The 27086-nt window shown below is 44.1% G+C and overlaps 1 protein-coding gene across 1 annotated transcript in view; it reads left to right on the top strand.

The window, feature by feature from the left end:
- Window positions 1-27086, top strand: part of MERTK (MER proto-oncogene, tyrosine kinase) — a 113341-nt gene that overhangs the window by 6011 nt on the left and 80244 nt on the right. The window contains exon 2 of the mRNA XM_044261620.1: window positions 22910-23318. Coding sequence (XP_044117555.1) covers window positions 22910-23318 — 409 coding nt within the window. The remainder of the gene's footprint in view (window positions 1-22909; window positions 23319-27086) is intronic.

Here is a 27086-nt window from a genome sequence, read left to right as displayed (position 1 = left end):
GAGAAAGGGGACAGATGTTGATGTTATGTTTGGACCAAAATCTTACAGAAGTTTTACACCAAAAACTAACAATGTTGGAGAAACTTATGCTTGGGAAAAACCCATTTCATTTCATCTCAATTTATAGACTTTCATGACAGCAAATTCTATGCACCTGTGTCTCCTTGTACCTAGTCATTACTGTGTCTTCTGGATATTTCTCAGTCAGTTGTTTCAAAGGTGCTGTCTGGCGCCTGTAGAGTGAGCCAAGGCCCCAGCTAGATCTGATCTTTACACTGTTGGTGTCCTGCCCTAGCTCACTCGGTAAGGGGGCTCGCCCTCAGGACATAGGTCTCCCGTTGGCATTGGACAATCAGGCAGATGCTCTCAGACAGATCTCTTTTTGTATAATCTGCTTTTTTGGAGGGGTGGCGGAGCTCCATTTACCTCAACATTCGGGGACAGTAAACGTCTTAGAATCTGCCTTCTCTGTGGTCTTGCCTCTCATTAGACACACAAAGGAAAGCCTTGTTTATCTTGGAGAAGCGATTGTTTTGCTATTTTAAGCTTTAGGGCTTGTTCTAGCTCCTGAGTAGACTGGCCTCATTATGGTTTTTGAAAACGGTATCTTTTTTTTTTTTTTTTAAACAAGTCAGAACAAGCTGTCTTAGTGGAGAATATTAGAACATGGACTCCAAGTTGCTGGAAGTTGTTTTCTGTCTCCGCACTACTTAGTGAATGCACAGTGAAGTCATGAATATTCATGGGCTCCCAAGTGCTGCCTGTTTGGGGGGTTGGTTTTCCACTGGCTCTAGTACTGGGCAGGCTGCCTCCACACAGGAAGTGAAACCCGCCCTTGAGCCTTTCTACAGTCCTGCCTCATGATCTGAAGATTTGTTGTTGAAAACAATGCTCTTTGAAAGTTTGGGGGCAAAGAAAAAAGGAAGCTCATTAGATTTAGCATTCCATCTAAAGCATTCATTGAAAAATAGAACGTCTGGGAATCTAGAGAGAGATGTTCTCATCCCAGTTTTGATACTAACTTGCAGGGACACCTGGGGTATGGTGCACCCCCTTTTGGAAACACTACATCCCCACCTTTCAAATGGAAAGGCAGATGGGTGATTCTGGCTCCCCTTCTGGGCAGAAAACAGATTCTGTCTGAAGAGGAGAGGTGGGATGGGGACACGTTCTCTGTGTGGTTCCAGACACAGTGCCTTAGCAGGAGGGTGAATGAACCTCCCAGCCCGGTGCCTGACTCTGGTTGTGAGTGTCCTCAGGCATCAGCCTAGAAATGGCGCCAGAGGCAACACAAGAGTCTTTCTTAAAAATGACTCGTACCAGTGGGTTCTGTCCTATGGGCGGCTGCCGATCCCTGACGCCTGAGCTGTCTGTGTCCCCGTCATGTAGCCCCTCCAGCTATGCAGATGTATACTTCTGAGAATACTGGACCTGCCCAAACAAATTATGGCTTCTTATGATCAAATCTGTAGGGATTATGGACTCTTGGGTTCTGGAAGACATGGGGATGGTTATACAGTCTTTCTAGAAGGACTGGTCAGAGTAGAGCATGTCTCCACAGGGTGCACAGCAGAATCCCCAGGGATTCTGTTCATGACAAAGCCTAAAAGACTCTTAATCTCACAAAACAAACTGAGGGTTGCTGGGGGGGAGGAAGGTAGGGAGAGGGTGGTTGGATTATGGACATTGGGGAAGGTATGTGCTATGGTGAATGCTGTGAAGTGTGTAAGCCTGACGATTCACAGACCTGTACCCCTGGGGCTAATAATACATTATATGTTAATTAAAAATTTTTTTAAAAAAGTCTGTTCATTTAGTATCATGGTATAATTTTATATTTGGAAATTAAATAAGTATTTTATAATGTAAATTGTAGGATGTAAAGCTCATAAGCATATTGGCTAGGATGACAAGGACAAACCCCTAGGAAGCTGTTTCAAAATACAGAAATCGAAGCCCCACCCAGGTCATATGGACTCAGTCTTTAGGATACAGCCCTAACCACCAGGAGTTCAAGCCGTTCTGAGCTCACTTCTGGTGACATCCCACCAGTGTAATGCGTCTGACTCTTAAGGAAGACTGGAATGCCTCACACCTTCTCCCATTGAGGCCCCCCCCTTGCTCCCCACTCCAGTCTGCTCGCTTTGTCTCACCTCCTCCAGAGAAAATCACTCCCCCAATGCTAGGTGTTTTAATTCTCATGCATCTCTTTACCCTTTGACAACACATAATTGTATTGGTGACACTTCACAGTGTTGTTTGACACCATGGCAGGTAGGGTCTACTTTTGGTTGCATGTAACAGAAAACCTCACTTCAGTGGCTCAGCCAAAAGGAAGGTATTTCTCTCCTCCAGGTCTGAGGGTAGGTAGGCTGGGGTTGGGACAGAGGCCCCATGATGTGGTCAGGGGCCTGGCTCTTCCTGGCTCTTTATAGTCTGTCATCTGTAGTATGATGGCATACTGCATGTTTTTAGTTTTAGAGCTTATCGCCTCCAAATGGATGCTGCATCTCTGGGCATTTCATTTGCATTCCAAGAAGAAGGTGTTGGGAAGGACAATATACAGCCAGTTTCATACCAGCTGAGTCTGCCCTTTTTAGGCCATAAGAAGGTGATAGCTTTATGCAAAGCCCCAAGCTGTTGACTTCTGCTTGAGTTTCCTTGGCTGTACCAAGCTCCAAGGAAGAGTGACAAATCAAGTGTGTTAGCAAGTGGCTCCCTGAATGAGATCAGGTCCTATTTGTAGGAAGAGGAAGACTGAGCATTGATTAGGACACCAGCAGCTGTTGCTATGCACTTGTGATAAAATTTTGTATGAATAGTGTGCTTTCTTGCAGCATGCTTTCTCATTCTGTGTTAAGTTTCCTAGACTCATCTGGGTTGAACAGTGCCCTGGTGTACTTACCTTCATAAGGCAACTATGTGGATACACCGTAGTTTATTTATCCGGGCTCCTTCTATTGGGCATTTAGACTTTTCTGCGTTTTTCTGTTACAAGCAATGTTGCTGGTGTGGAAATGGGGTTCAGAGCAGACAGTAGAGAAAGCGTTCTTGAGATGTCTTCGATGCAAAACTGGTCTTAGTGTAAAGCACAGGGACAGGGTTCCTGGGCAAGAAGAGTTGCACTGAGGTCCTGAGGAGTGGTCTATTCTTTTTTTTTTTTTTTTTTTTGGATAGATATATTTTTTTTTTTTTCCAATTGGAGTGGTCCATTCTATACTTTCAAATTGGGAAGGGGTTAGGGACAGTACAAGCTTCCCAGGTATTTTGGGAACAAGGTTTCCAGGACCCTGAGGGGGCTCGCTATTGTTAGGAAAAGGTCTTTTATTGCTGTTTAGTAAAAACCTCAGTCATGAGACCCTTCAGATGTGTATCAGTGGGTTGTAGGCTTGTGGGATGACTGCCAACATATATCTTGGGGTAGGGGCGCCTGGGTGGCTCAGTGGGTTAAAGCCTCTGCCTTCAGCTCAGGTCATGATCCCAGCGTCCTGGGATCAAGCCCCACATCGGGCTCTCTGCTCAGCAGGGAGCCTGCTTTCCCCCTCTCTCTGCCTGCCTCTCTGACTACTTGAGATCTCTGTCTGTCCAATAAATAAATAAAATCTTAAAAAAAAAAAAAAAATATATATATATATATATATATATATATATTTATATATACAACATCAAGGCTGAGCTCCTGGAGGAAAGTCACTCTGCCTGTTTTAAGGACTTGTCAATGGTCTGTAAGTAGTAAGGACATTTAATTTTTTCTTTGGCCTTTGTTCCCAACATCAGTGCCATGAGCATTCTTGTTTTTAGTATCTTCCTTAGGGAGGTTTAATTTGCTATAATAAGACGCACAGATTGTAATTGTTGAGTTTGATGAGTTCTGACAAATATGTGTCAAAACCACTACCCAAGTTAAGATAGCCGTAACCTTGTGTGTGTGTGTCTCACCATGAACAAGTCCTTAGCGGTGGAAATGCTGGGTTGTGGGTTGTAGGCTGTAGGTAAGAGGAATACATCTTCTCATCATATATTGCCAAATTGTTATTGGAGTAGAGAAAAACCTTTCTTCTGCACATCTTATAGGTAGGTGATTGCTGTGTAAGATCTCAACTGAGGCATTTCTTCAATACCGAAAGAATAGCTCTAGATAGGTCTGGTAATGCTGCTCAGGGCTGGTTGTAGCCGGTTGCAAAGCAGGCTGAGACCATCTTAGCAGCACCCACTAACCTTCCAGGCTCACCACCCATCACCCCATCCCCGCCCTTGCCTGGCACCAGGCACACCGGAGCCCCGTTCTGTCCAGCCCTCAGAACCAACCACAAGCAGGGGCTTGGGAGCTGGAGCCTGAATGTGGCTGGTGAAGCGAGGGCTGGTGGGACCGGGAGAAGTCCCTTTACTCCTTCCCACCCGTGATGATCTGCACAAGCTGCTTAGCACCTGTGAACTTCAGGCTACTCGCTATAAACTGGGGGCAGTGGTAGTCCCTGCCGGGGATCAGAGAGGATCGTGTAGGTGGAAAGATTGGCAGAATGTGAGTGACCGGAGATAAAACAGGTGCTACAGCTTTTCCCTCTTCCCCAATAGAAGATACCAAACATTGTTGGATTTTTAAAATTAAATTTTTGGGATAACTTTAGATTCTCATGCTGTTTCTAATAAGAAATAATATGGAGAAGCTCCCCACGTACCCTTTACCTAGTTTCTGCCAAAGGGTAGCATCTTAGGAAACTAGTACAATATCACAGGCCGGAAACTGTCATGGATTCACTCCACCAGCGTAGGAACCCCCGTGGTGCCCTCTTAGAGCCTACCCATAGCCCTCTGCCCTCTCACCTCCTTAACCCCTGGCAGTCAATGATCGGTTTTCCATTTCTGTAACTTTGTCATTTCAGAAATGCCACAAAAATGGAATCAGACTGTATTAGCTTTATTTTGCTGCCTTGACAAATTACCACAAACTTAGCTGCTCGAAACAACAAAATATCATATCTTACAGTTCAGTAAGTCAGAAGTCTGACATGGGTCTCACTGGCGCTAACATCAGGGGGACAGCAGGACGTCCTTCCTTTCTGGAGTCTGTAGGGAGAGGCTGTGTCCTTGCCTTTTCTAACTTCTAGGGCCCACCCATAGTCCTTTGCTCCTGGCCCCTTCCTCCATCTTCAAAGCCAGCAAGCATGGGTTGTGCCCTTCTGGCATTGCAACACTGACCCCAAGTCTTCTGCCTCCCTTTCTGCTTTTATAGACCCTTGAAATTACACATTCTCGACAGCATTTGGTGATGTCACCTTTTTAAATTTTAGCCATCCCGAGAGGTATGAAGTAATACCACACTGTGGTCTTAATTTGAATTTCCCTAATGGTTTACAATGCTGAACCCATTCTCATGAGCATATTTGTCATCCATATATACTCTTTGACCAAAGCCTTCTTCACGTCTTTGCCCTCTTCTAATAGGATTTGTTTGTTTCTTATTGAGTTTGGAGGGTTCTTTAGTAATCTAGATACTAGTGCTTTGTCGGATAGGTGGTTTGCAAATAATTTCTCCAGGTCTGTAGTTGTTGGTTTTTGTTTTTGTTTTTGTTTTTGTTTTTTCTTAATGGGGTCTTTTGCAGAGCAGACATTTTTAGTTTTGATGAAATTCAGTCTATTACTTTTTTTTAAATTATTTATTTGACAGAGATCACAAGTAGGCAGAGAGGCAGGCAGAGAGAGGGGGGAAGCAGGCTCCCCGCTAAGCAGAGACCCCCCCCCATGTGGGCCTGTATCCCAGGACCCTGGGATCATGACCTGAGCCAAGGCAGAGGCTTTAACCCACGGAGCCACCCAGGCGCCCCTACATTTTCTTCTTATGTATCATACTTTGGTGGCAAGTATAAGACTCTTTGCCTAGCTCTAGATCCTGAAGATATTCTCCTCTATTTTTTTTTCTAAAAGTTTTACGTTTTACATTTCTATCTCATGTATTAGATATTAGTTCATTTTGAATAAACTGTAAGACTTAGGTCAAGTTTAATTTTTTTTTGCCTATGGATATCTGCCTGCTCCAGCATCATTTGTTTAAAAAACTATCTTTCCTCCATTGAATTGCTTCCGACCTTTGCCAAAAAGCAGTTGGATAGGGGCACCTGGGTGGCTCACTGGGTTAAAGCTAAAGCCTCTGCTTTCCACTCAGGTCATGATCTCAGGATCCTGGGATCAAGCCCCGTATTGGGCTCTCTGCTCAGCAGGGCAACCTGCCCTCGCTGCCTGCCTGTCTGCCTACTTGTGATCTCTCTGTCAAATAAATAAATAAAATCTTTTTTAAAAAAAGATTTTAAAAAAGTAGTTGGATGAATTTATGTGGGTCTGTTTCTGGTTTTCTTGTGTTCCATTGATCCATGTGTCTGTACCTCTGCCATTACTATCCAGTTTGATTATTACAAGCTATGTAATAAGTTTTGAAATTGGGGAGACTGATTCTTCTCATTTTATTCTTCTTTTTCAAAACCGTTTTAGCTATTCTAGATCCTTTACTTTTCCACACAAATTTTAGAAATACATTGTTTTTATCTACAAAAAAAAAAAATCTTCCTGGTATCTTAAGAGTTGTGTTAAATCTTTATGTGCTTTTTTTTCTGACATCAAATATGTAGATTCAACAACAAATTCTCCAGTTCTCTGACCTCAACTGGGTGTCCTACAGTTCAGTTCAGTTCTGACACTACCTACTTAGAGTTAGCCTAGACCTCACAGGTTAGAGGCTCAATCTCATAGGATTGCCCTCCACTTAAGACACCAGCTCAAAGGAACTTTCTAGGCTACCTACCTTCTGCCCAGCTGATACAAATTCAGGGGTGCCCATGCCATCCTTTCCCTTTCACATTTGGTAATACACTAGACGGAACTACAGAACTCAGAAAAGCATTGTTCTTATAATTACAGCTTTATTAGAAATGGTACAATTCAGGAATAGCCAAATGGAAGAGAGATATTGGGCAACCTGTAGGAGAAAGAGGTTCAGAGCTTCCATGTCTTCTCTGGGTGTACCTCCCTCCCAGCATGTCGATGTGTTCACTAACTCAGAAGTTCCCCAAGCCTTGTTGTTTCAGGAGTTTTACATGGGGTTCCATTACATGAGCGTGATTGTTTAAATCATCAGCCATTAGTGACTAAACTCAATTTCCAGCCCCTTTTTCCTACCGTAAGGTTGGGTGTGGGGCAGAATATTCTAACCCTCTAATCCCGTGTTTTTCTGATGACCAGCTCCTATCCAGAAGCAATCTAGGGGCCCCACCCTAAGTCACCTCATTAGCATGAACTCAGATGTATTCTTTATGAATAACAAAAGATATTTCTATCACTAGGTAAATTCTAGGGATTTTAGGAGCTCTGTGCCAGAAACTGGGGACAAGGACCAGATAAATGTATTTTTATTATACCACAATCTGTGCATTACCTTGAGGAGAATTAATATCTTTACTTCGTTAAGACTTCCAATTTATGAGCCCAGTATGTCTCTCCATTTATTTAGAACTTTTTTTCATTTCTCCTATCAGTGCTTGGTAGTTTTCAGGATGTGAGTTCTCAGTGTGCTTTGTTAGATTTATACCTAAGTATTTCATCATTTGGGAGTAATTGTAAATGGTACTATATATTTAATTTTGAGGTCTATGTGTTCATTACTTAGTATATAGAAGTAAAATAACTTTTGTATATTTATCTTGTATCCTATGACCTTGATGAAATCAGTTATTAGACCTAAGGACATTTTTTTGTGATTCTGTGAGATTTGCTATGTAGACAATCATATCTGCAAAATAGTGATTATTTTATTTCTTCCTTTCTGATCTTTTCATTCTGATGCTTTTTATTTTTTCTTGCTTTACTGCCTTGACTAGAACTTTCAGCACTATGTTGACTAAGAATGGGGAATGCAGGGGCACCTGGGTGGCTCAGTCAGTTAAGCATCTGACTCGATCTCAGGGTCATGAGTTCAAGCCCTTTGTTGGGCTCCATGCTGGGCATGGAGTCTACTTGAAAACAAACAAACAAAAAATGGAGTAAGCATAAGTTTTGCTTTGTTTCTAATCTAAGAGGAAAAGAATGAAGTTTTTCACCATAAAGTAAAATGACAGCCATTGGGTTTTTGTTGATGCTCTTTATCAAGTTCAGCAAGTTTTCTGTCTCTATTTTTTTAAAAACTGTGAATGGGTATTGAATGGTTGTGGGACTTTGTTAAATGATTGGTATGATTATGTGATTTTCTTCTTTAACCTGTTAATGTGGTGGATGATATTGACTGATTTTCATTGATTTCATATACTGAACCAACTTTCTATCCATGGAATAAATTCCACTTGATCTTGGTATATAAGACTCTTTATATGTTGTTGAATTCTATTTGCTGATATTTTATTAAGAAGTTTTTGCATCTATATTCAAGAAGGATGTTGATCTGTACTTTTTTTCTGTACTGTGTCTAGTTTTGGTATCAAGACACCAGCTTCATAAAATATATTGGCTTTTGTCCTCTCATATTTTCTGGAAAATATTATATAGACTGTGTGCTAATTCTTCTTTAAGCATTTGGTATAATTATCCAGTGAAACCATTTTGCCCTGGAAATTTATTTTATGGCGAGTTTTCTAGATGATGAATTTAATGTCCTTTGTAGTTACAGGGACATTCAAATTATCTGTTTCATATTGGGTGAGTTATAGAAGTTTGTGTCTTTTGTGGAATTAGTCCATTTCCTCTATGTTGTCAGATTTGTGTGAGAGCTCTTCGTAGTATTTAATTATTAATCTTTTGATGTCTGTACAATGAATAGTAATTTTCCTTGTTTCATTCCTAATAGTAGTAATTTGTGTCCTCTCTTTTTCTTTGTAGTCTTGCTAGAGATTTGTCAGTTTCAGTGGTTATTTTCAAACAACCAGTTCTTCATTTCATTGATTTTCTCTAATGCTTTTCTTTTTTCAATTTCATTTCCTATAAATACATTATTTTTTGTTTTTCTCTTCTTTTTCTGTGTTCTGAGGTTAGATTACTGAATAAATTCTCCCTCCGCACTATCTTGTATCCCACAAATTTTGGTATGTTTTATCTTTATTTTTATTCAGTTCAGTATATTTTCATACTTCCCTTGAGATATCTTATTTGATCCATAGATTATATGGAAGTTTAGTTTGCAAGTATTTGAAAAATCTCCTATTACCTTTCTGTTATTTCTAATTATTTCCACTGTGGTCAGAGACACAAACTGTATGATTTTAATTCTTTTACATTTCTTGATTTGCTTTATGGCACAGGATATGGTTTATCTTGGTTTATGTCCCATCGTCATTTGGAAAGAATGTGGATTCTGCTGTTGTTGGATGGAATGTTCTATAAATGTAGAGACTAGATTCTTTCCATTGGCAATGCCATCCAGTTCTTCTATAGTCTTGCTTATTTTCTGCCTTGTTCTTTGTTCAGTTTTTTGATCTTTTATTTTTTAAGATTTTATTTATTTATTTGACAGAGAGAGACAGCAAGAGAGGGAACATATGCAGAAATGGGAGAGGGAGAAGCAGACTCCCCACTGAGCAGGGAGCCCAACGCAGGGCTCCATCCCAGGACCTGGGATCATGACTGAGTGAAGGCAGTTGCTTAACAACTGAGCCACCGGGGTGCCCCTCTTTGATCAGTTCTTGAGAGAGAGAGAGATGGTGAAGTCTCCACCTACAATTGTTAATTTGCTTTTTCTCCTTTCAGTTATATCAGTTTTTGTTTCACTTATTTTGGTTTGTTTGGTACACACTCCTTTATGACTTCTATATCTTCTTGGTAGATTGAGTCTTTATCATTATATAATTTGCCTTTCTGTCTCTGGTAATTTTCTCTGCTTTGAAATCTACTTTATCTGATATCAATGTAGCTATCTTTCTTTCTTTTGATTAATAGTTACATGGTACATTTTTTTCTATCTTTGTGTTCAACTTATATTTGCTGTGAATTTCTTATAAACAACAGATAGCTGGATAAGGTTTTTTAATCTGCTGTGCCAATCTTGGTATTTTAATATACTTAGATCATTTACATTTAATGTAATTGTATATTAGGCATTGCTCTTTCTTCAGTTCAAGGTAATTATAAAATCCCTACCTCCTTTTAAGTTCCTTTACTTCCCCATTTAAAACATAATTATCTTAACTATATTTCTTCCTCATATATAGAACTATATCAGATGGTGTTACAATTATTCTTCAACCATCAGGCATAATTTAGAAAACTCAAGAAGAGGAAAGTCTATTGTATTGACCAATATTTTTGCTTTCTGTTTTTTCCTTGCTTCCTGTGATTCAGGTTTCCTTCTTTTATTGTTTTCTTTCTGTTTAGAGAATTTCCTCTAGCTATTTTTTAAGAGTAGGTCTGCTGATGACAAATTCTTAGTTTTCCTTCATCTGGAATATTTTGGTTTCCCCTTCACTTCTGAAAAATTCTGAGTTGACAGTTCTTTCCTTTCAGCTCTTATGAAACGTGCCACTTCCTTTTGTCCTCAGTGGTTCCTAATATGAATTATACTGCCAGTTGAATTGTGTTTTCCCTATAGGGGGGACACCATCTCTCTATCTTAGTGCTTTGAAAAAGTTCTCTTTGTCTTTACTATTCAGAAGTTTGACTATGATGTATCTTAGTGTGGATATTTTTGGGGTTTATTTTCAGATGTTTAAACTCAGATGTTTGATTTTATAGGTTTATATTTTTTGTAGGGTTTAGGAAGCTTTCAGCATTATTTCTTCAAGTTCTTTTTCATTCTTGCTCTCTTCTTTCTCCACTCCTTCCAGGACTCTGATAATACAAATGTTAGATCTTAAGTAATAGTCCTGTAGGTTCCAGAGTCTCTGTTCATTTTTTTTCCCCAGTCTCTTTTCTTTCTGTTGTTCAGATTAGATAATTTTCTATGGTTCTGTCTTCCAGTTCACTGATTCTTTTTTTTTTTTTTTAAGATTTTACTTACTTATTTGACTGAGAGAGATCAAAACGAGGCAGAGAAGCAGGCAGAGAGGGAGGGGGAAGCAGGCTCCCCCTGAGCAGAGAGCCTGATGCGGGGCTCCATCCCAAAATCCCCAAGATCATGACCTGAGCCAAGGCAAAGGTGTAACCCACTGAGCCACCCCGGTGCCCCAGTTCACGGATTCTTTCATCTGCCCCTCCCTTCCATTATTGAGACCACTCATTGAGTTTCTAATTTTGGTTATTGTATTTTTTAGTTCAAAAAGTTGCATTTTTAAAAACATATATCTTTTATTTCTTTATTGTGACTTTATTTCCTTGTCAAGTCTTCTATTTTCGTAAGTTTCTTGTTCATACTTGCTCACTGAAGTATTTTCATGATTCCTTTTTTAAAACCTTTTTTAGGGTGCCTGGGTGGCTCAGTGGTTAAGTGTTTGCCTTCCTGTCAGGTCATTGGGATCCAGCGATTGGGATTGAGGTGGGATCGAGTAGAAGTCCTCCCACTCCTGCTTCCCCTCCTTGTGTTCCCTCTCTTCCTGTGTCTCTCTCTGTCAAATAAATAAATAAAATCTAAAAAAATAATAAAACCTTTTCCAGATAATTCTTGTCACCTTGCCGTTGGTATTTCCACTTGAGATTGAATGTTTTATTGAAACCTGGACATTTAGGGGTATTATATTATGAGACTCTGGCTCTTTTATCTTCTGTTACACTGGGTTTCCTCTCAGCTGCTCTGGCTAGCGAAGAGGTATGCTGCCTCTTCACTGCCTGCTGGAGGTAGAATTCTAGGTTTTCTGTTCAGCCTGCATTGGCATCTGAGTGTAAGTTACTGCTGGTTAGAGGTGGGGTGGGAGTTCTGGCTGCCCATTAGGTTTCCACTGACACCTCCTGTCTGGGAGGAGATGTGGTACCTTAGTACTTCCTGACTGTGCCCCACCTTACCTCCACTGACACTAGGGAAAGAAGAGGGATGGCCTCACTGGCAGCAGTGAAAGCCCTGATTATCTACTAGGCCTTCTCTGCTGCCACCCTAATGGGGATGGGGAGGGATGCCTCATTAATGCCAGGTGGGAGTGGAAGTCTAGGCTCTCCACCTAACCTTTGATAGCATGGGTGGGGGTGGGACAATAGGTTTTTCTGGGTGGTTTACCCGGAGGAGAACAATTTCTTAAAAAATATTTTATTTATTTATTTGAGAGTGAGAGAGTGCACATGAGGAGGGGGAGGGGCACAGGGAGAAGCAGGCACCCCGCTGAATGTGGAACCCAATGTGGGACTTAATCCCAGGACCCTGCGATCATGACCTGAGCTGAAGGCAGACACTTAACTGATTGAGGCGCCCAGGAGAACAGTTTATTTTCTAAAAAATTTTCTGTATGGATGGGCTCTCCCTTTCCTGGTCTTCTGACTCAGGAAAAAAGACTTTTTGAGGGTTTTGCTTTTGTTTGTTTGGTTGGTTGGTGGTGATGTTCTTTGCCTGATAACATTTCCAAATTGAGATATATGGAGCCAGAGGAAAACCCAGAGAATTTATCATCGTGGTGGGCTAGCATCCTGAAGTCCTGGCTGGGTTCATCTGCCTTCTCTCCACTTTTCAGAGTAGTTGTTGTTGCTGTTGTTTGTTTGTTTAATGTTGGTTTCTGCTGTTTTTATGTGTACTTAGTTGGACGAGTAAGGAAAAGTATACCTGTTTTTACAGAATTCTCTTTGTCAAACTTGTTTGGTGTTCCAGAAAGTCACATTTTAAAGATTTTTTTTTTTAATTTGACAGAGAGAGATATCACAAGTAGGCAGAGAGAGAGGGAGAAGCAAGCTCCCCACTGAGCAGAGAGCCCATGCGGGGCTTGATCCCAGAACCCTAGGATCATGATCTGAGCCAAAGGCAGAGGCTTTAACCCACTGAGCCACCCAGGCACCCAGAAAGTCACATTTTAAAAGGAAATAATTTTTTTTTAAAGAATGGCTTTTTATTTTCTTTTAAAGATTTTATTTATTTGAGAGAGAAAGTGTGTGTACGGGCCTGTGAGCAGGAGGGACAGAGGGAGAGAGAGAATCCCAAGGAGACTCCCATGCTTCTGCAGAGTCCAACACCCATGGCCCCAAGATCATGACCCTAGCCAAAATCAAGAGTCTGACACTCAACTGACTGAGCCACCCAGGCGCCCTGAAAATGGCTTTTTATTACTAGGCATTAAGGTATTGGTGGGCTGGAGAGTGTATGTTGGGAGTGGCGTGATGGAGGAATTTAGGAGCCTGAGAGTCTCTGCTAGATCTCCTGAAAGCCACCACATCTGGCCCTTGGGGAGAACCAACCTCAGATACCCGGGGGACAAACTGCTTCACCACTTTGGCCAGAAAGTGTTCCTTCAGTCTTCCGTGACACTTGGTGTGCTGCCCAAGGGGAAGGAGAAGGAAAAAACCTCAGTTAAGTAAACATATGTTCATATTTCCCTGCGAGAGGTTGAATAGTCCAAGTCAGCATAACTGGTCCCATATGTTCAGCATTGATGGTTCAGACATGACTAGTTGCACCTTCGAAACGACAGATCATTTGTTTCATGTTATGAAAGTCTTAACTGGGGGTGTGCTGGTGGCTCAGTCGGTTAAGCATCTGCCTTCAGCTCAGGTCGTGATCTCAGGGTCCTGGGATTGAGCCCCGTGTCGGGCTTCCTGCCTAACAGGGAGTCTGCTTCTCCCTCTGCTCTCTCCCTGTGTTCTTCTCCCTGCTCGTACTCTCTCTCTCTCTCAGATTAATAAATAAAATCTTAAAAAAAAGAAAATCTTAACTGCCATTTATTGCATGTCTGTGCGTGCCAGACGCCACACGGAATTTTATGTGCAGTATTCTGCTATTCTGAAAGAAGGAGGTACATTACAGATGAGGGGACTGAATCTCACTTGGACAAGTGACTTGCACAAGGTCATCTGGTCTCTGAATGGCTGAGCTAGGTGGGGCTAAACATTGCTTCTTTGACTCCAGAGTTCTAGGTAGCACGCTCCCCAACCACAGGCATTAAAATCTGAGCCTTCTGGGTGGGGTTCTCAGGTGGAACCCTTAAGAGCCCATTTCCCCGAGGTGATTTGGGCTACTGGATCCATTCCCTTAGAGCAGGGGGGGTCTGACCGGGGCTACACATAAAAATCACTAGAAGATATGTATTTTTTTTTAAGTCTGGATACCCGAACTGTACCCCTGACCATTAAACTCGAGCTCTGGAAGAAAAGCAGGCAGCAGAACTTTAAAACCTGCTGTGGAGATTCCAATGTTCTGCTAGTTTGGAAGGCATGCTGGAGAGTTAGAAGGCAATGATAAGGAGTCACAGTCAGATTCTGGAACTCTCTTCTGGTTGAACTGGTGTTCCTCTACAGAAGGGCTTTGAGGGGTGCCGTCCGCTTGGGAAGCTTCATTTACAAAGCACTTCTACCAAGAAAAAGTTAAACGCCCAAGTCAGGAAGTGGGGTACAGGCTAAAGGAGATCACGAGGAGCTGTTTGAGGCCCTTGGAACTTCATTGCAGAAGTGCCTGCATGAGAAGGAAGGGTGCAGACGGGGCTCTGCTTTTTTTCTTAAGCCAGAAGGAATACCAGGGAGAGTGGGGAAGGGATCCTGGGTATCAGCATTGTTGCCCAGAGGTCTGAGCTCCTCTACACCCTCCAAGCTGGGGCTCAGAGAGGTTGAATGGTTTGCTTGATGTGCTGGGGTCCCTGTTTGCCCCCTCCAGACCCACTCTTCACCCTGCTCTGCATCCCGGCAGGCCAGCCTATGGGAGGGCAACCAGGAACTCACTCCCTGGCACTCTGGCTCCAGCTGGTTTGAGCTAAAGGATACTAAGTTACATATGTTTGACTGACTAGATCTCTGTGTACTGGCATATCCATTGCTTATCTGAAATTCAAGTGTAACTGGAACGTCTTGTTTTTTATCTGGCAACACTATGCCTGTTGGGGTGCGTGTGGAAAATCTGATCTGCCCACACCATGTTTTATACCTGACTTTGCCTTCTTCCTTCTGGGCAGGCATGCCATTGGGTTTTTGCTGGCATTCCATCTTTTCTGCTGTCACACCACAGCTGTGACCCCTCTGCACAAGCAGCCAAACCATGTACTCCCCTTGCTTTCCAGTGAAGCCCCTGCTAGAGGCTGTTCTGCCCCGGTCAGCTACCCAGTTTCTGCTAGCCAGGTTTTGCTGCACTTGGTACAAAAGGGACTGTTCAGGAGTCAGTGTCATCCCAAGAATGGTCTTTTTGTGTGTGTGTCACTTTTCCCAAGTGGTGGAGTGCATTTCCCAGATGGTGGAGTGCATTCACCTCAGCAAAGCTAACGTTTACCATTTATAGTTTGGGAACAATTGAGTCAAGTGATTTCAGGGTAAAGGTTTTTAAATTTTTCCCTCATTAAGTATTGCTGCTGCTGCTCTTTATCAATTGAGAAACCTTCACGTTTACATAAAATGAAACAAAACAACATAGAAAGTTTCTGTTTGTTCTGTGTTTGGCCTCAGCCAGCCGCAGGGATGGGGAAAGAGCTCTTAAACTAGATGACAGGCAAGCTGCCCAGGGTCATGGTTCAGATATCAGCCAGAAGGATGGGGGTGGGGGAAGGGAGACAGTCCAGGTATGACCCTTTCTCTTGGAGGGGGACACAGGGCACTGCGGCGGAGGGGAGGGGATGTGGGCCCCAAAAGCCTTTTGGGGCTGCAAACTCACCTGCAAACTGCAAACTCACCGCTGAAGGAGGCCTTTCTTCCAGCTGTCGGGGGGCCACTTGATAGCAAAGCTACAACAGCCAGCCAGGTCAGATATGCGGCCTTAGTTCCTGGGCAGAGGGCATCCTTCCCTCTGTCTATCGCTGCTCTCCTTGACCACGTATGCTTTGCAGGTGGGAAGCAAAGAACCCACAGGCGTTCCAGGCTAAGCCCTCACTCTTGCCTCCTCCTCTGGGCCTCCTGATTCTGAGGCTGAGCTTCAGGGAGCTCACTTGAGGCCTCTGTTTTGTTGTTTGAAGTAGTATAGAAAGAGCCAGGCAGTGGGTCCCACAGGCTGGCAGTTGAGTCCTGGGCTTATTTCAACACTCAGGCTAAGGTGCTACCGCTCTCCCTTTCCGGGCACCCAGGATTGTAAAGCAGATTGATGGCACCGAGACCCTAGGCGGGGTTGAATTAAATAGGGCTGACCAACCTGCACTCTTTCTCCCACAGGCCTCCCTGCCCCCCAACCCCGCCCAGTCATCCTCCCATGGTTTAGAGGGCCTCCAAGGCCCGGGTGCTGCCCAGTGCACCCATTCCACCCACTACCCCAGACCTGCAATTTTAGTGGCTTCAGCTTCCCTATATCCACCTGGGGCTGTAGTCCCAAGGCTTGGAGAGGAGGAAAGGAGCTCATGTTAAGAAAGCATTATGGAGACCAGCCAGCCCTACAAAGATACCTTTGAGCCCAGAGGCTTCTGGCCATCACAAGCCAAAAGTTTCTTTTCTCCTCTTATTCGCACGTGCCAATTTTGTCCTTCCAGTGTTGATGTTCCCTATGCACTGACCTCTCTGATTAGTCCCAGCACTCAGTCCTACAAGGCCCAGGCCTGGCCTCAGACATCCTACTTCAGGTGACCACCAGGCTCCAGGTGCAGATGCTAGCCAATGACAACAACATCAGCCAAAACCTATAGAAAGTTCTAGCAGACCCTGGACATCTGATCATGTTCTGCCACCTAGGCACTCTTTGCAGGGGATCAAAAAGGCCAAAGAGCTCTTCTGAGGTCATGTCTCAGGCAGCAGGGGACTTTCCTGGGCAACCACTGAACAGTACTAATCACCAACCAGCCCACCTGCCATCATGCACACTCAGCAAGCACGCAGCCAATATTTGTGGACTTAAAGGTGGGATGTGTTAGTTGATGACACAGAAAGTAGACTGTGCGCTCGCATTCACTGGCTGACCAATTGTGAGTCTACCGAACTAAGGTCCCTAAATGTCTGGCTCACTGTGGTTATGTGTGGTTGGTGGAAAGGTGCTGCTTCAGAGGCATGCCAGCATCCCATCTCCGTCACTCCCAGCCACAGGAGTGTCCCTGCCTGGATCAACTCTCTTCCCTGCTCAGCCTTCAGAACTCTGCCCACATCACACCCATTTAGTCCGTGGAGGTTCACTGCGCATTGGGTCCGTGTCATACATCCTGCTGGGTTCAGGCCATGCCACCTCCAGCTTCTGAGGAAGCTGTAAATTTGCTCAGAAAAACAAGGCGAACCCACATGAAACAATGGACATTGTATCTATCCTGTTTATTTGTTGCATGAATAAATATTTGCTAATCATGTCCCATAAGCCTGTCCCTGCACTCAGCACTGGACGTCCATGATGGTGACACGATCCCTGTCTGTACGAAGCTGATGTCAGAATCTGGTCAAGGACTGAGTGATGATAAGGAACCAGTAGGGATGCTCCATCAGCAGCTGCAGGGCTGGATGGGCGTGGCCCCCTGCAGCTGTCAGTGCAGCTGTGGGAACAGCTGGACAGCTACTCTCCCACCTGGCTAGGAGGCCAGTTATCCAAGGCTACTTAGTAGCAGTTACTTAGGTATGGTTGAACTTCCCATTTCATTGGCTTATCCAGTGCACAGAAGGAAACAATCTGGAAAGGGGAGGAGCGGAGGGTGAAGTTTCTTGTGAATTACACCCAGATAATAGCAGGAAGCAGCCGGCTTTTCCCTGTATGACCAAATTATCATTCAGTCTCTGTGCAAATTATCATTCAGTCTCTGTGGGCTTTAATAATCTCTCACGCTGACTAAACATTGTCTCCAGTATGTGTCCATCTAACGGGCTGTCATGTTGCCTTTTGCTGTCTTAAGGATGAGTTAACAGGAGCACAGCTGGTGAGGACTAAAAGGTTGGTTCTATAAGCAAGCCTTGTTGGCCTAGTCTCCTCCTCCTGTCCTAACTCCCTCCCTCCCCAATAATTTTAAAGTGGTCCACTTCTATGTTTTCTGGGAAAAACAGGGGGAGGGGCATTATACATGGAAGTAGTTGAAACAGTGAAAAGTTAGCAGCTTAACATATGATCTCTGACTGGTCATTGCCCTGGCCCTTGGGTCCAAAACCTGGGATTGGTTATTTTGCCTTTTTTTCACATTATCTGTAATCACTCAAGGCCCCCCGTCTGCACTGCAGAGTTCTAAAGCACCATTGACACAGACTGTTAAATGAATGGCAACCCTGCCAGCGCCCCCCACAGTTGTGCAGTGGGAACCTCACCATCCTTACCATCCATGAGGAGTTGTTCAGTTCTTGTGCTCAACCATGTAAATCAGCCCCTCTCAGGTATTGGAGAGTGGCAAGTTTTTACTGATTCACAATAAAATAAAATAGTAAGAAACAGAGGCGCCTGGGTGGCTGTGTTGGTTGAGTGTCTGACTCTTGATTTTGGCCTTGTGGAGCTCTCTGCTCTGTGCAAAGTCTATTTGTCCGTCTCCCTCTTTTCCTCCCATGCTTGTGCTCTCTTCTCTCTCTCTCAAATAAATGATGGGTAAAATCCTAAAAAAAAAAAAAAAAGAAAAGAAAAAGAAAGAAAGAAATAGGGATGGATGGATGGATGGATGGATGGCTCAGTTACTTAAGCAGCTGCCTTAGCTCAAGTCATGATCAATCCCAGGATCCTGGGATCAAGCCTTGCATCAGGCTCTGGCTCAGTGGGGGGTCTGCTTCTCCCTCTCCTTTTGCTCTCTCTCTCTCTCAAGTAAATAAATAAAATCTTAAAAAAAAAAAAAAGGAACGAAGAAAGACTAATAGCTAACAGTTACTGAGTGCTGACTATGAGTCCGACATAGGAATTCGTCCTTTCTTGCTAACAGCAACTCTGTGGGGCACCATTATTGCCATCCCCCTGTGAGGAAGCTGAACCAGAAGCCCCTCCTGGCCTGTACTGTTCTTGCAACAGCCAGAATCATGACCACTCCAGAGAACTCCCCTGTGTTCTGAGATTACATCCTTCCTAAGAACTCGGTGTCAGACTGACCTTTTTGTTGCAGGATAGTGGCGATAGTGAGTTTGGCCCCTCACCTCCCCCCATCCTTCCTGCTTCCTGGCCGCTCTGCTGGTTAGGTCTTCGCTATCTTCCTGGCAGGTTCCCCACCTCCTGTCCTCCTCCTTCTTGCTTCTCTTGCTCCCACTCAGCCGGATGTCCGTGCGAGGGTCAAGTATGGCTATGACCTTCCCCGTCCTCTACTCAGAAACCTTCCAGGAATGGTTGCTGCTTCAGACAGGACCCGAGGCTCTCCATGGTCAGCCTGTATTTACTCGCTCGATCACTTTGGTCCGAACACGGGAACGCCACCCTATGGCTACATTCGTGTTCCCAAACTATTAGGGCCTCCTCTTTCTCTTCAGTTTCCCACCACTCCTGCCACTTGAAACCCTGTCCACTTCCCCTCCCTCCTCTAATTCATGCCTTTACTTATTCATTCAACACACCTACTTTGAGCATCATCTGTGAACTGGCTATAGGGCGAGTATAAGGCCTCTTGGGGCTCTCAGTCCAATAGGAGAGAAAGAACTGAATGGGAAATCATAGGAGGTGTTACAAAGGGGAGGGGCCCTAGCACCTAATGGAGGAGGGCTAAGTAATCAGGGGTGGGGAGGGACGAGGGAAGGCCTCTCTTGACACTCTCTGGTTCTGTCAAGAACCACCCCCCCCACCCCAGTTAGCTATATCCCAATTTCCCTGTAACTCCTAGGTCCCTCTGCTGCTCCTGCTCTGGGGCAAGTGTCTTTCTGTCCCCCATTAGGCTATCACAGCAAATCTTAGACCCAGTGCTATGTAAGTACTGGTTGGGAATTGAATCATTGTACCCACTCCTGGCAATTCAACTCATGGAGCTTAGCTATCTTTTTAGCCATCGTAGTGATTACAGGGTGGGTTTGCTCTCCTGACATCATCAGAGTGGGTGGCTGGCCCTTTAGTTTATTCGGTGAACTGCTTAGCTCATAGAAAACTGAAGACTGTATCCAACTGTAATCAGGGGTTATTTTGCAGGGTTGGGATTACAAAACAGGTTTCCATTTTATATTTTTTGTGTTTCTATAAATGTTTGAATTTTCCATTACCAACTTGGGTTATCTTTATCATTTAGCATTTTAAATGTCTTCAAGTAAATTAAACAAACCAAAGAATTATTTGCTTCTCCCACTCCACTTGCTTGCTTTCTGTTTCAAGAAAAACAAAGTTATCCAGTGCTGACTTCCTATTCCCATGGATGTCAGTGAATGAGGACCATAGACAAGTTTGCTGACCTAAGAGGCAAAGGTGAATTGTAAGTGCTTCAGAGCCTCAAGAAAAAGAGCATCCTTGTGAATGGTCTGAAGGCATAAAAGAAACGGTCAGAGCATTCATAACTGCAGAAAGTGTCCCCAAATTCAGAGGAGATGGTGGAACTGGATAGGACCCAGGCAGAGCTTTGCTGTTCCCTGCTGAGAGCCCAGGCCTACACTCACGCCTAAGATTTGCCTGGCATGGGGGCGAGAGGAGAGGCAGGGGCCCCTCTCTGCAGAGTCGCCCTGACCTCCACTCCCTGGAATAAATGAACGCTCCCATCACAGCACACTCATCCATCTGGATGGCTGGGCTCAAGGCCAGCCTACGGCTGACCCACATAGTTCTGCAAAGCTTGCAGAGGGCCCCTACTCTCCCACAGCCACTGAGACCTCAGGCTAAAGGGAAGCAGTGAGCTTTCCCTGGTTTCTTATAGTGAAATCTCTTCTTCTCCAACCTGGCGTTCACCCTGGAGGTAGTTCTCATAGTATCAACTACGAGAGCCGAACTGGGTTGAAAGAGTACGTAGAGAAGACTTCCTAACAGGAGCTGTGACCTTCAGCTGAGGAAGATGTACAGGCTAGAGTGACTTGGCAGGGAGAAAGCCAGAGGAGCAAATTCTCAGATCCTGTCATCTGCCCCCCAGATCTCCTGTTTGTATCTCCATTGGCCAGATAAGTGCTTAGTTGACTTCTTATCCTAAACATTACTTGTTTATTTGAAATTCAAGCTTAACTAAGCGTCCTGTGTTCCTATTTGCTAAATCTGGCACAGCTCTAAGCAGAGACCACCCTACTCACACACACACACACATGCACGCACGCGCGTGCGTGCACAGGAGCCCAGGAGGGTGTGGCATTCTGAGTGTGGCAGAGGGACAGCCACTGAGTGGGTACCCCTAGTCACTTACTCGCAAAATGCCTGTGAATCTCCCATTCTTTGCCTGTCTCAAGCACTTGAGGCCAACGTGTTCGAATCCATAATCACCAGCAGAGAATGTGTGCTCCAGAAGTGCTATGAAAAAGAAAAACAGAACAACTACTATTGTGGGCCAGTATTTTTAGAAATACTCGTGGGCCAAATGAAATCAACATTTCCAGGTCCATTCTAGCATTTTACTGGAAGCTCCAAGTCATTCCATAGTCACGAGTGACTGTCATGAATAACTGATGTTTTTCCCCATACCTATAGATGGGTCATGTTGAGGCACAAGAATCGTAAACTCCTGTCTTTGTGACCGGTAGTAGCCTTTGCAAGATCACTGGTTGGATTTGTGGCATAGTCTGTGACTGGGAGCACAGTGAGAAAAGTGATCTCAGGGGGCATCACCTTCCTGCCATGCTGTTGAGTTGGGTATGAAGGACTTTGAATGAGTCGCCATTTTAAAAAATGGGTAAAGGGACACCTGGGTGGCTCAGTTGGTTGAGCAGCAGCTTTCGGCTCAGGTCATGGTCCCAGCGTCCTGGGATCGGGTCCCACATCGGGCTCCTTGCTTGGCAGGGAGCCTGCTTCTCCCTCTACCTCTGCCTGCCACTCTGTCTGCCTATGCTTGCTCTTGCTTCTCTCTCTCTGACAAATAAATAAATAAAATCTTAAAAAAAATAAAAATAAAAAATGGGTAAAAATGGTCAAAAGGTGCAAAGGTCCAGTTATAAAATAAGTAAGTCCTGGTGATGTAATATACAGTAGGGTGACTATTGTTAACAGTATTGTATTGTAAAAAAGCCAAAATACTGTATTGTATACTCTCTGCCTAAGAGAGTAGGTCTTTAAAGTTCTCATCACAAGAAAAAAAATTTATAACTCTGTGTTGTGATGGTAGTCTGCTAAACTAACTAGATAAACATTTTGCAATATATACAAATATCAAATCACTATGTTGTATACCTGAAACTAATATAATATGTCAGCTGTATCTCAACTAAAAAAAAAAAGAAAAGAAAAGTAAATTTTTGAATGGGTACCTCGGTAGCTCAGTCAGTTAAGTGTCTGACTCTTGACTTCAGCTCAGATTATGATCTCAGGTCGTGAGATCGAACCCCGCATCAGGCTCCATGCTGAGCATGTAACCTACTTAAGATTCTCTCCCTCTCCCTCTGCTCCTCCCCATGCCTGCCTCTCTTATGCTTACACGTGATCTCTCTCTAAAATAAAAGTTAAATTAATTAAAGGAAATTAAAATTAAATTAAAAAAAGGAAACAATTTTTGATGGGGGGAGTTCCAGTTCTTAAACATTCTTTAGGAGATAAGTAAACTGTTGAATGAACTTGTGAATGAGAATATACATCCAGACGTGTGTTAAATACGTTCTGCTCATGTTTTCTAAGGACACTGAGGATACCCCAGTTCTCTCTCATCGTGGCCTTAGAGATTGGGAACCGATTTAGAAAACCCCATTATTTAAAAGGCTTAAAGTCAGGGACGCCTGGGTGGCTCAGTGGGTTAAGCCTCTGCCTTCGGCTCAGGTCATGGTCTCAGGTTCCTGGGATTGAGCCCCGCATCTGGCTCTCTGCTCAGCCAGGAGCCTACTTCCTCCTCTCTGCCTGCCTCTCTGCCTACTTGTGATCTCTCTCCGTCTGCTAAATAAATAAATAAAATCTTAAAAAAAAAAAAAAAAGGCTAAAAGTCAGATTTCTGTTTTGCAGCTGTGGCAGAGGTGAGGGAAGAAACCAAGCCTGACCTCCCATTGCCAGGAGGCCTGCAGGCTGACCACGTGCCGTTATCCCTTCCTCACACCAGTGGGTACCAGCCTGCCACGATGTCTTCACCAACTCAGTCTGGACGACCGCCTACAGGGAGTGCAGCCGATGCCGGAGTGACCTCTGCTGGGTCAAAGCTACTACCGCCTCTGGCATTTAATCGTACAATTGGCCACATAATACTCTCTGAGCATAAGGATGTGAAATTTAATTGCTCCATCAATATACCTACTATGTACCAGGACATTGCAGTTATTTCTTGGTGGAAGGATGGGAAGGAGTTGGTCGGGGCCCATCATGCCATTACTCAGTTTTATCCGGATGACGAAGTTACAGCAATAATCGCTTCCTTCAGGTATGTGTTCTTTCTTCCTTTCCTTTTTGAATGTTGTTATGTTATTTGTGATTCAAAAGTAAAAACCTCCTAAGTTGAAAGACGGCTTTTTGGTTTCTGTGTGAGCAGCCCTCCGGGTGCTGTTAGAGTACAGATTCACAGCAGACAGTCTGTGTGGTTGATCTCTTTTATGTGGATCTTGGCCCCATTCAAACTGGATTATCAGAGGCTCTGCCTTCTGGGGAACCCCCCACCGACCTACAAGTCATGTCAAGCTCCCACTTGACTCAAGAGCTTTCCCAGAGAGTGGGAACACTGGTTTTTTTTTTTGTTTTGTTTTGTTTTTTAAGATTTTATTTATTTATTTGACACAGAGAGAGACACAGTAAGAGAGGGAACGCAAGTAGGGGGAATGGGAGAAGAAGAAGCAGACTTCCCACACAGCAGGCAGCCCAATGTGGGGGTCGATCCAGGACCCCGGGATCATGACCTGAGCTGAAGGCAGCTGCTTAATAACTGAGCCACCCAGGCACCCCGGGAACACTGTTTCTTTCCGGGTGTAAAGAGACATCTAAATTACCCCATGGGCGTGGAGCTTTGAACACAATCCCATCACTTTCATTGGCCTTATCCCCCCTCTCTCTTCCACCTGTCCCCTGCGTCCCCTGCTTCTGCATATCGTGGCACTGACGTAGCCCTCATGCCTGTTGGGGTGGGAAAAAGCTGGAAAGTCTATAAAGGCTGGGGAAATGAGAAAACCTTAAGCCACCTGGGTCACTGTCTCCGTGTTCCACTCTGTTTTGGCAAGGGCCAGCCGAACGCATTGGTCGGGAGAGGGTTGGCAGGGCTAAGCCAAGTCAGCATGTACATCTGGAAGAATCTGTTGTCCCGAGGATTGCGTCATCGTATTTTCAACATCCTGCAGACAGCCAGCTGCCTCTCCTCACCACCCTCCCTCTTTTATTTTCTACTCTGTCCTCTTTCACTAGGAGAGGTTTGGGTGTTTGGTTTGGTTTTGAGTCAGAGTCTCCTTGCGTGTACAGCTTTGGAGTTCAGTGGACCTGTGGTCCTAGAAAGCTCCAAACGAGGTCAGAGGCACACAGTTGGAGCAAGTGCCTTTTTCCGTGGGATTCCTCCACTCCAAGCAGAGCCCGCTTTGATCTGGGACATTTTCACTTTCTCTGGCCTGATACTCGTGGCTGTCTGAGACAATGTCCTGTCTTCTGGTGAATCATTTTGTTTCCTTTTCAGAAAACTGCCTCAGAGATGCCACAAGGCTAACAACTCCAGTTTGAGTTGAGTGTGTCCATACTTCCTCAAGATACACCGTTTTGTTTTTGTTTTTTTTTTCCTAAGGTATAGGCTTGGTTAGCATCAAATCAAAGAACACAGCTCTCATATTTTCCACCGGTTGATTTAAACTGGGGCTGGGTCTCTCGGGCTGCCATTCTCAGCCAGTGGCTGAGACCACTCAGGAGACTTGACTACATATTTTTCTCCATCAACTACAAAACACAGATGTTTTACCATGCTATAGACACAGCTTCTGATGAGAGATCACCATTTAATAGTGAATAAGAAGCAGTTTAAGAAAAAATAAAGATTTTATTTATTTGAGAGAGAGTGAGTGAGCATGAGCAGGGGGAGGGGCAGAGGGAGAAGCAGACTCCCCACTGAGCAGGAAGCCGTGCAGGGCTCTATCCTGAGACTCCGGGATCATGACCTGAGCCGAAGGCAGATGCTTAGCCGACGGAGCCACCCAGGTGCCCCTAAGGAACAGTTTAAAGGCTTAAAGAAACGGAAAGCTGACACATTGGGCTCATCAGTTATCATTAGGAGGAAAGCACTACCCTGCTGACTCTCTGGGCTGGGAGTCCTGAACAAGGGTCCTGCCACTAGCCAGCCAGGAGACGATGGGTGAGCTGCCTTCTTGCCAAAGAGGTGAATTTGGACTCCATGACCAGCGCTTCAAGTGTGTTCAAAGGGGCCATGAAATGATACCAAAGGACATAAACTGGAGAGGTTTTTTTTTTAATTTTTTAATTTTCTATAAATATATGATGTATTATTAGCCCCAGGGGTACAGGTCTGTGAATTGCCAGGTTTACACACTTCATAGCACTCACCATAGCACATACCCTCCCCAATGTCCATAACCCCACCACCCTCTCCGTAGCCCCTACCCCCAGCAACCCTCAGTTCATTTTGTGAGATTAAGAGTCTCTTATGGTTTGTCTCCCTCCCGATCCCATCTTGTTTCATTTATTCTTTTCCTACCCTCCAAACCCCCCACGTTGCCTGTCTACTTCCTCATATCAGGGAGATCATATGATAGTTGTCTTTCTCCAATTGACTTATTTCGCTAAGCATAATACCCTCTAGTTCCATCCATGTCGTCACAAATGGCAAGATTTCATTTCTTTTGATGGCTGCATAGTATTCCATTGTGTATATATATACCACATCTTCTTTATCCATTCATCTGTTGATGGACATCTAGGCTCTTTCCATAGTTTGGCTATTGTGGACATTGCTGCTATAAACATTCGGGTGCATGTGCCCCATCGGATCACTACATTTGTATCTTTAGGGTAAATACCCTAAACTGGAGAGTTTTTAAACTTAAAGCAGATAGTGGCGTATCTTGGGATTTGTGTCTTCAGAGTTCAGAAGGGGACCTGGGTCATATCTTTAGAACTTTAGAAAAAAGGTTATACTTTTGCACGGATTCAGCTTCATTTTCATAAACTCATTCTGAAGTGGGGAAAAAATCATATCAAACTTCCAAACTAAGCCGTAAAACAGATATAGTGCTCAGAATTCTTATAAACGGTGGATGCTATGCTGAATTGAGTAGCTTGGGGGACAATACCGAGTCTAATATCTTTCAACTGTATTAAAGTCATGTTCAGGTGACCCAGGAACTGTATAGTGATTCATTATCGTGAATTAATCAAAATTATAAGTATTTGTCTAATTTCTTGGCAGGAGAGAAGGATGTTGGAGACCCTGAATTTGATATTTTATAGATGAGGACCCTGAAGTCCCTATGAGCAGGGTGACTTGTCCTGGGTCACTAGGGAGTAAACTGTCACCCTTAAGCAGGGGGCTTGATTTGCACACCTGCGGTTTCTTCTGTTCTCACATCTCATGGGCCCTAAAACAAATCTACTCTGGTTCCCAGTAAAGAGTTAAAGATTAGTGTGAGGCTTTCCATGTGTGGAATTTAATCAAGAATTCATGAGCCTGTAATTTTGTTGGAGTTGCCATTAATAATACCTGTATGGACCACAGGTATTTAAGGGAATGGACAAAATACAGATGTGTGTATATTGGCAGAGGTCAGAGGAATTATGGAGAGAAACACAAAGTATTTCGAGTCAGGACATGGAGCCATTATTGTATAAGGTGTTATAAGAAAGGCTGGAATTCACATGAATTTTGAAAATGACGGGGTCCCCAAATTGAGGCCCCCACAGCACTTTGTACCAACATGTATCCTTTAACTAGGAAGCCGTTGGGGGTTGTTGGTGACTGACAAGATTGTGGATGTGATTTAACTTTCTCAGTCTTTCTTGGTTCCACATTTTCTCTTCTACATCGGGCAGACCCTACACTTACACTCCCAAACGCTCCATTCTGAAAACAAGTGTTAGTCAAGTGTCTGGTCTTTGACCCTAAAACAAGACCCGTTCTGGTTGAAGGTGTACGCTAAGGTGTGTGCGCACTTAAGGCAGTGGAGTTTTCCCCTGTTATTTCTTCCATTGCTTCCACACCCACCCCCCACTT

This window comes from Neovison vison, chromosome 8 (assembly GCF_020171115.1).
Source record: "Neovison vison isolate M4711 chromosome 8, ASM_NN_V1, whole genome shotgun sequence".
Taxonomy (NCBI): domain Eukaryota; kingdom Metazoa; phylum Chordata; class Mammalia; order Carnivora; family Mustelidae; genus Neogale; species Neogale vison.
This window is presented reverse-complemented; position numbering and strand designations above follow the sequence as displayed.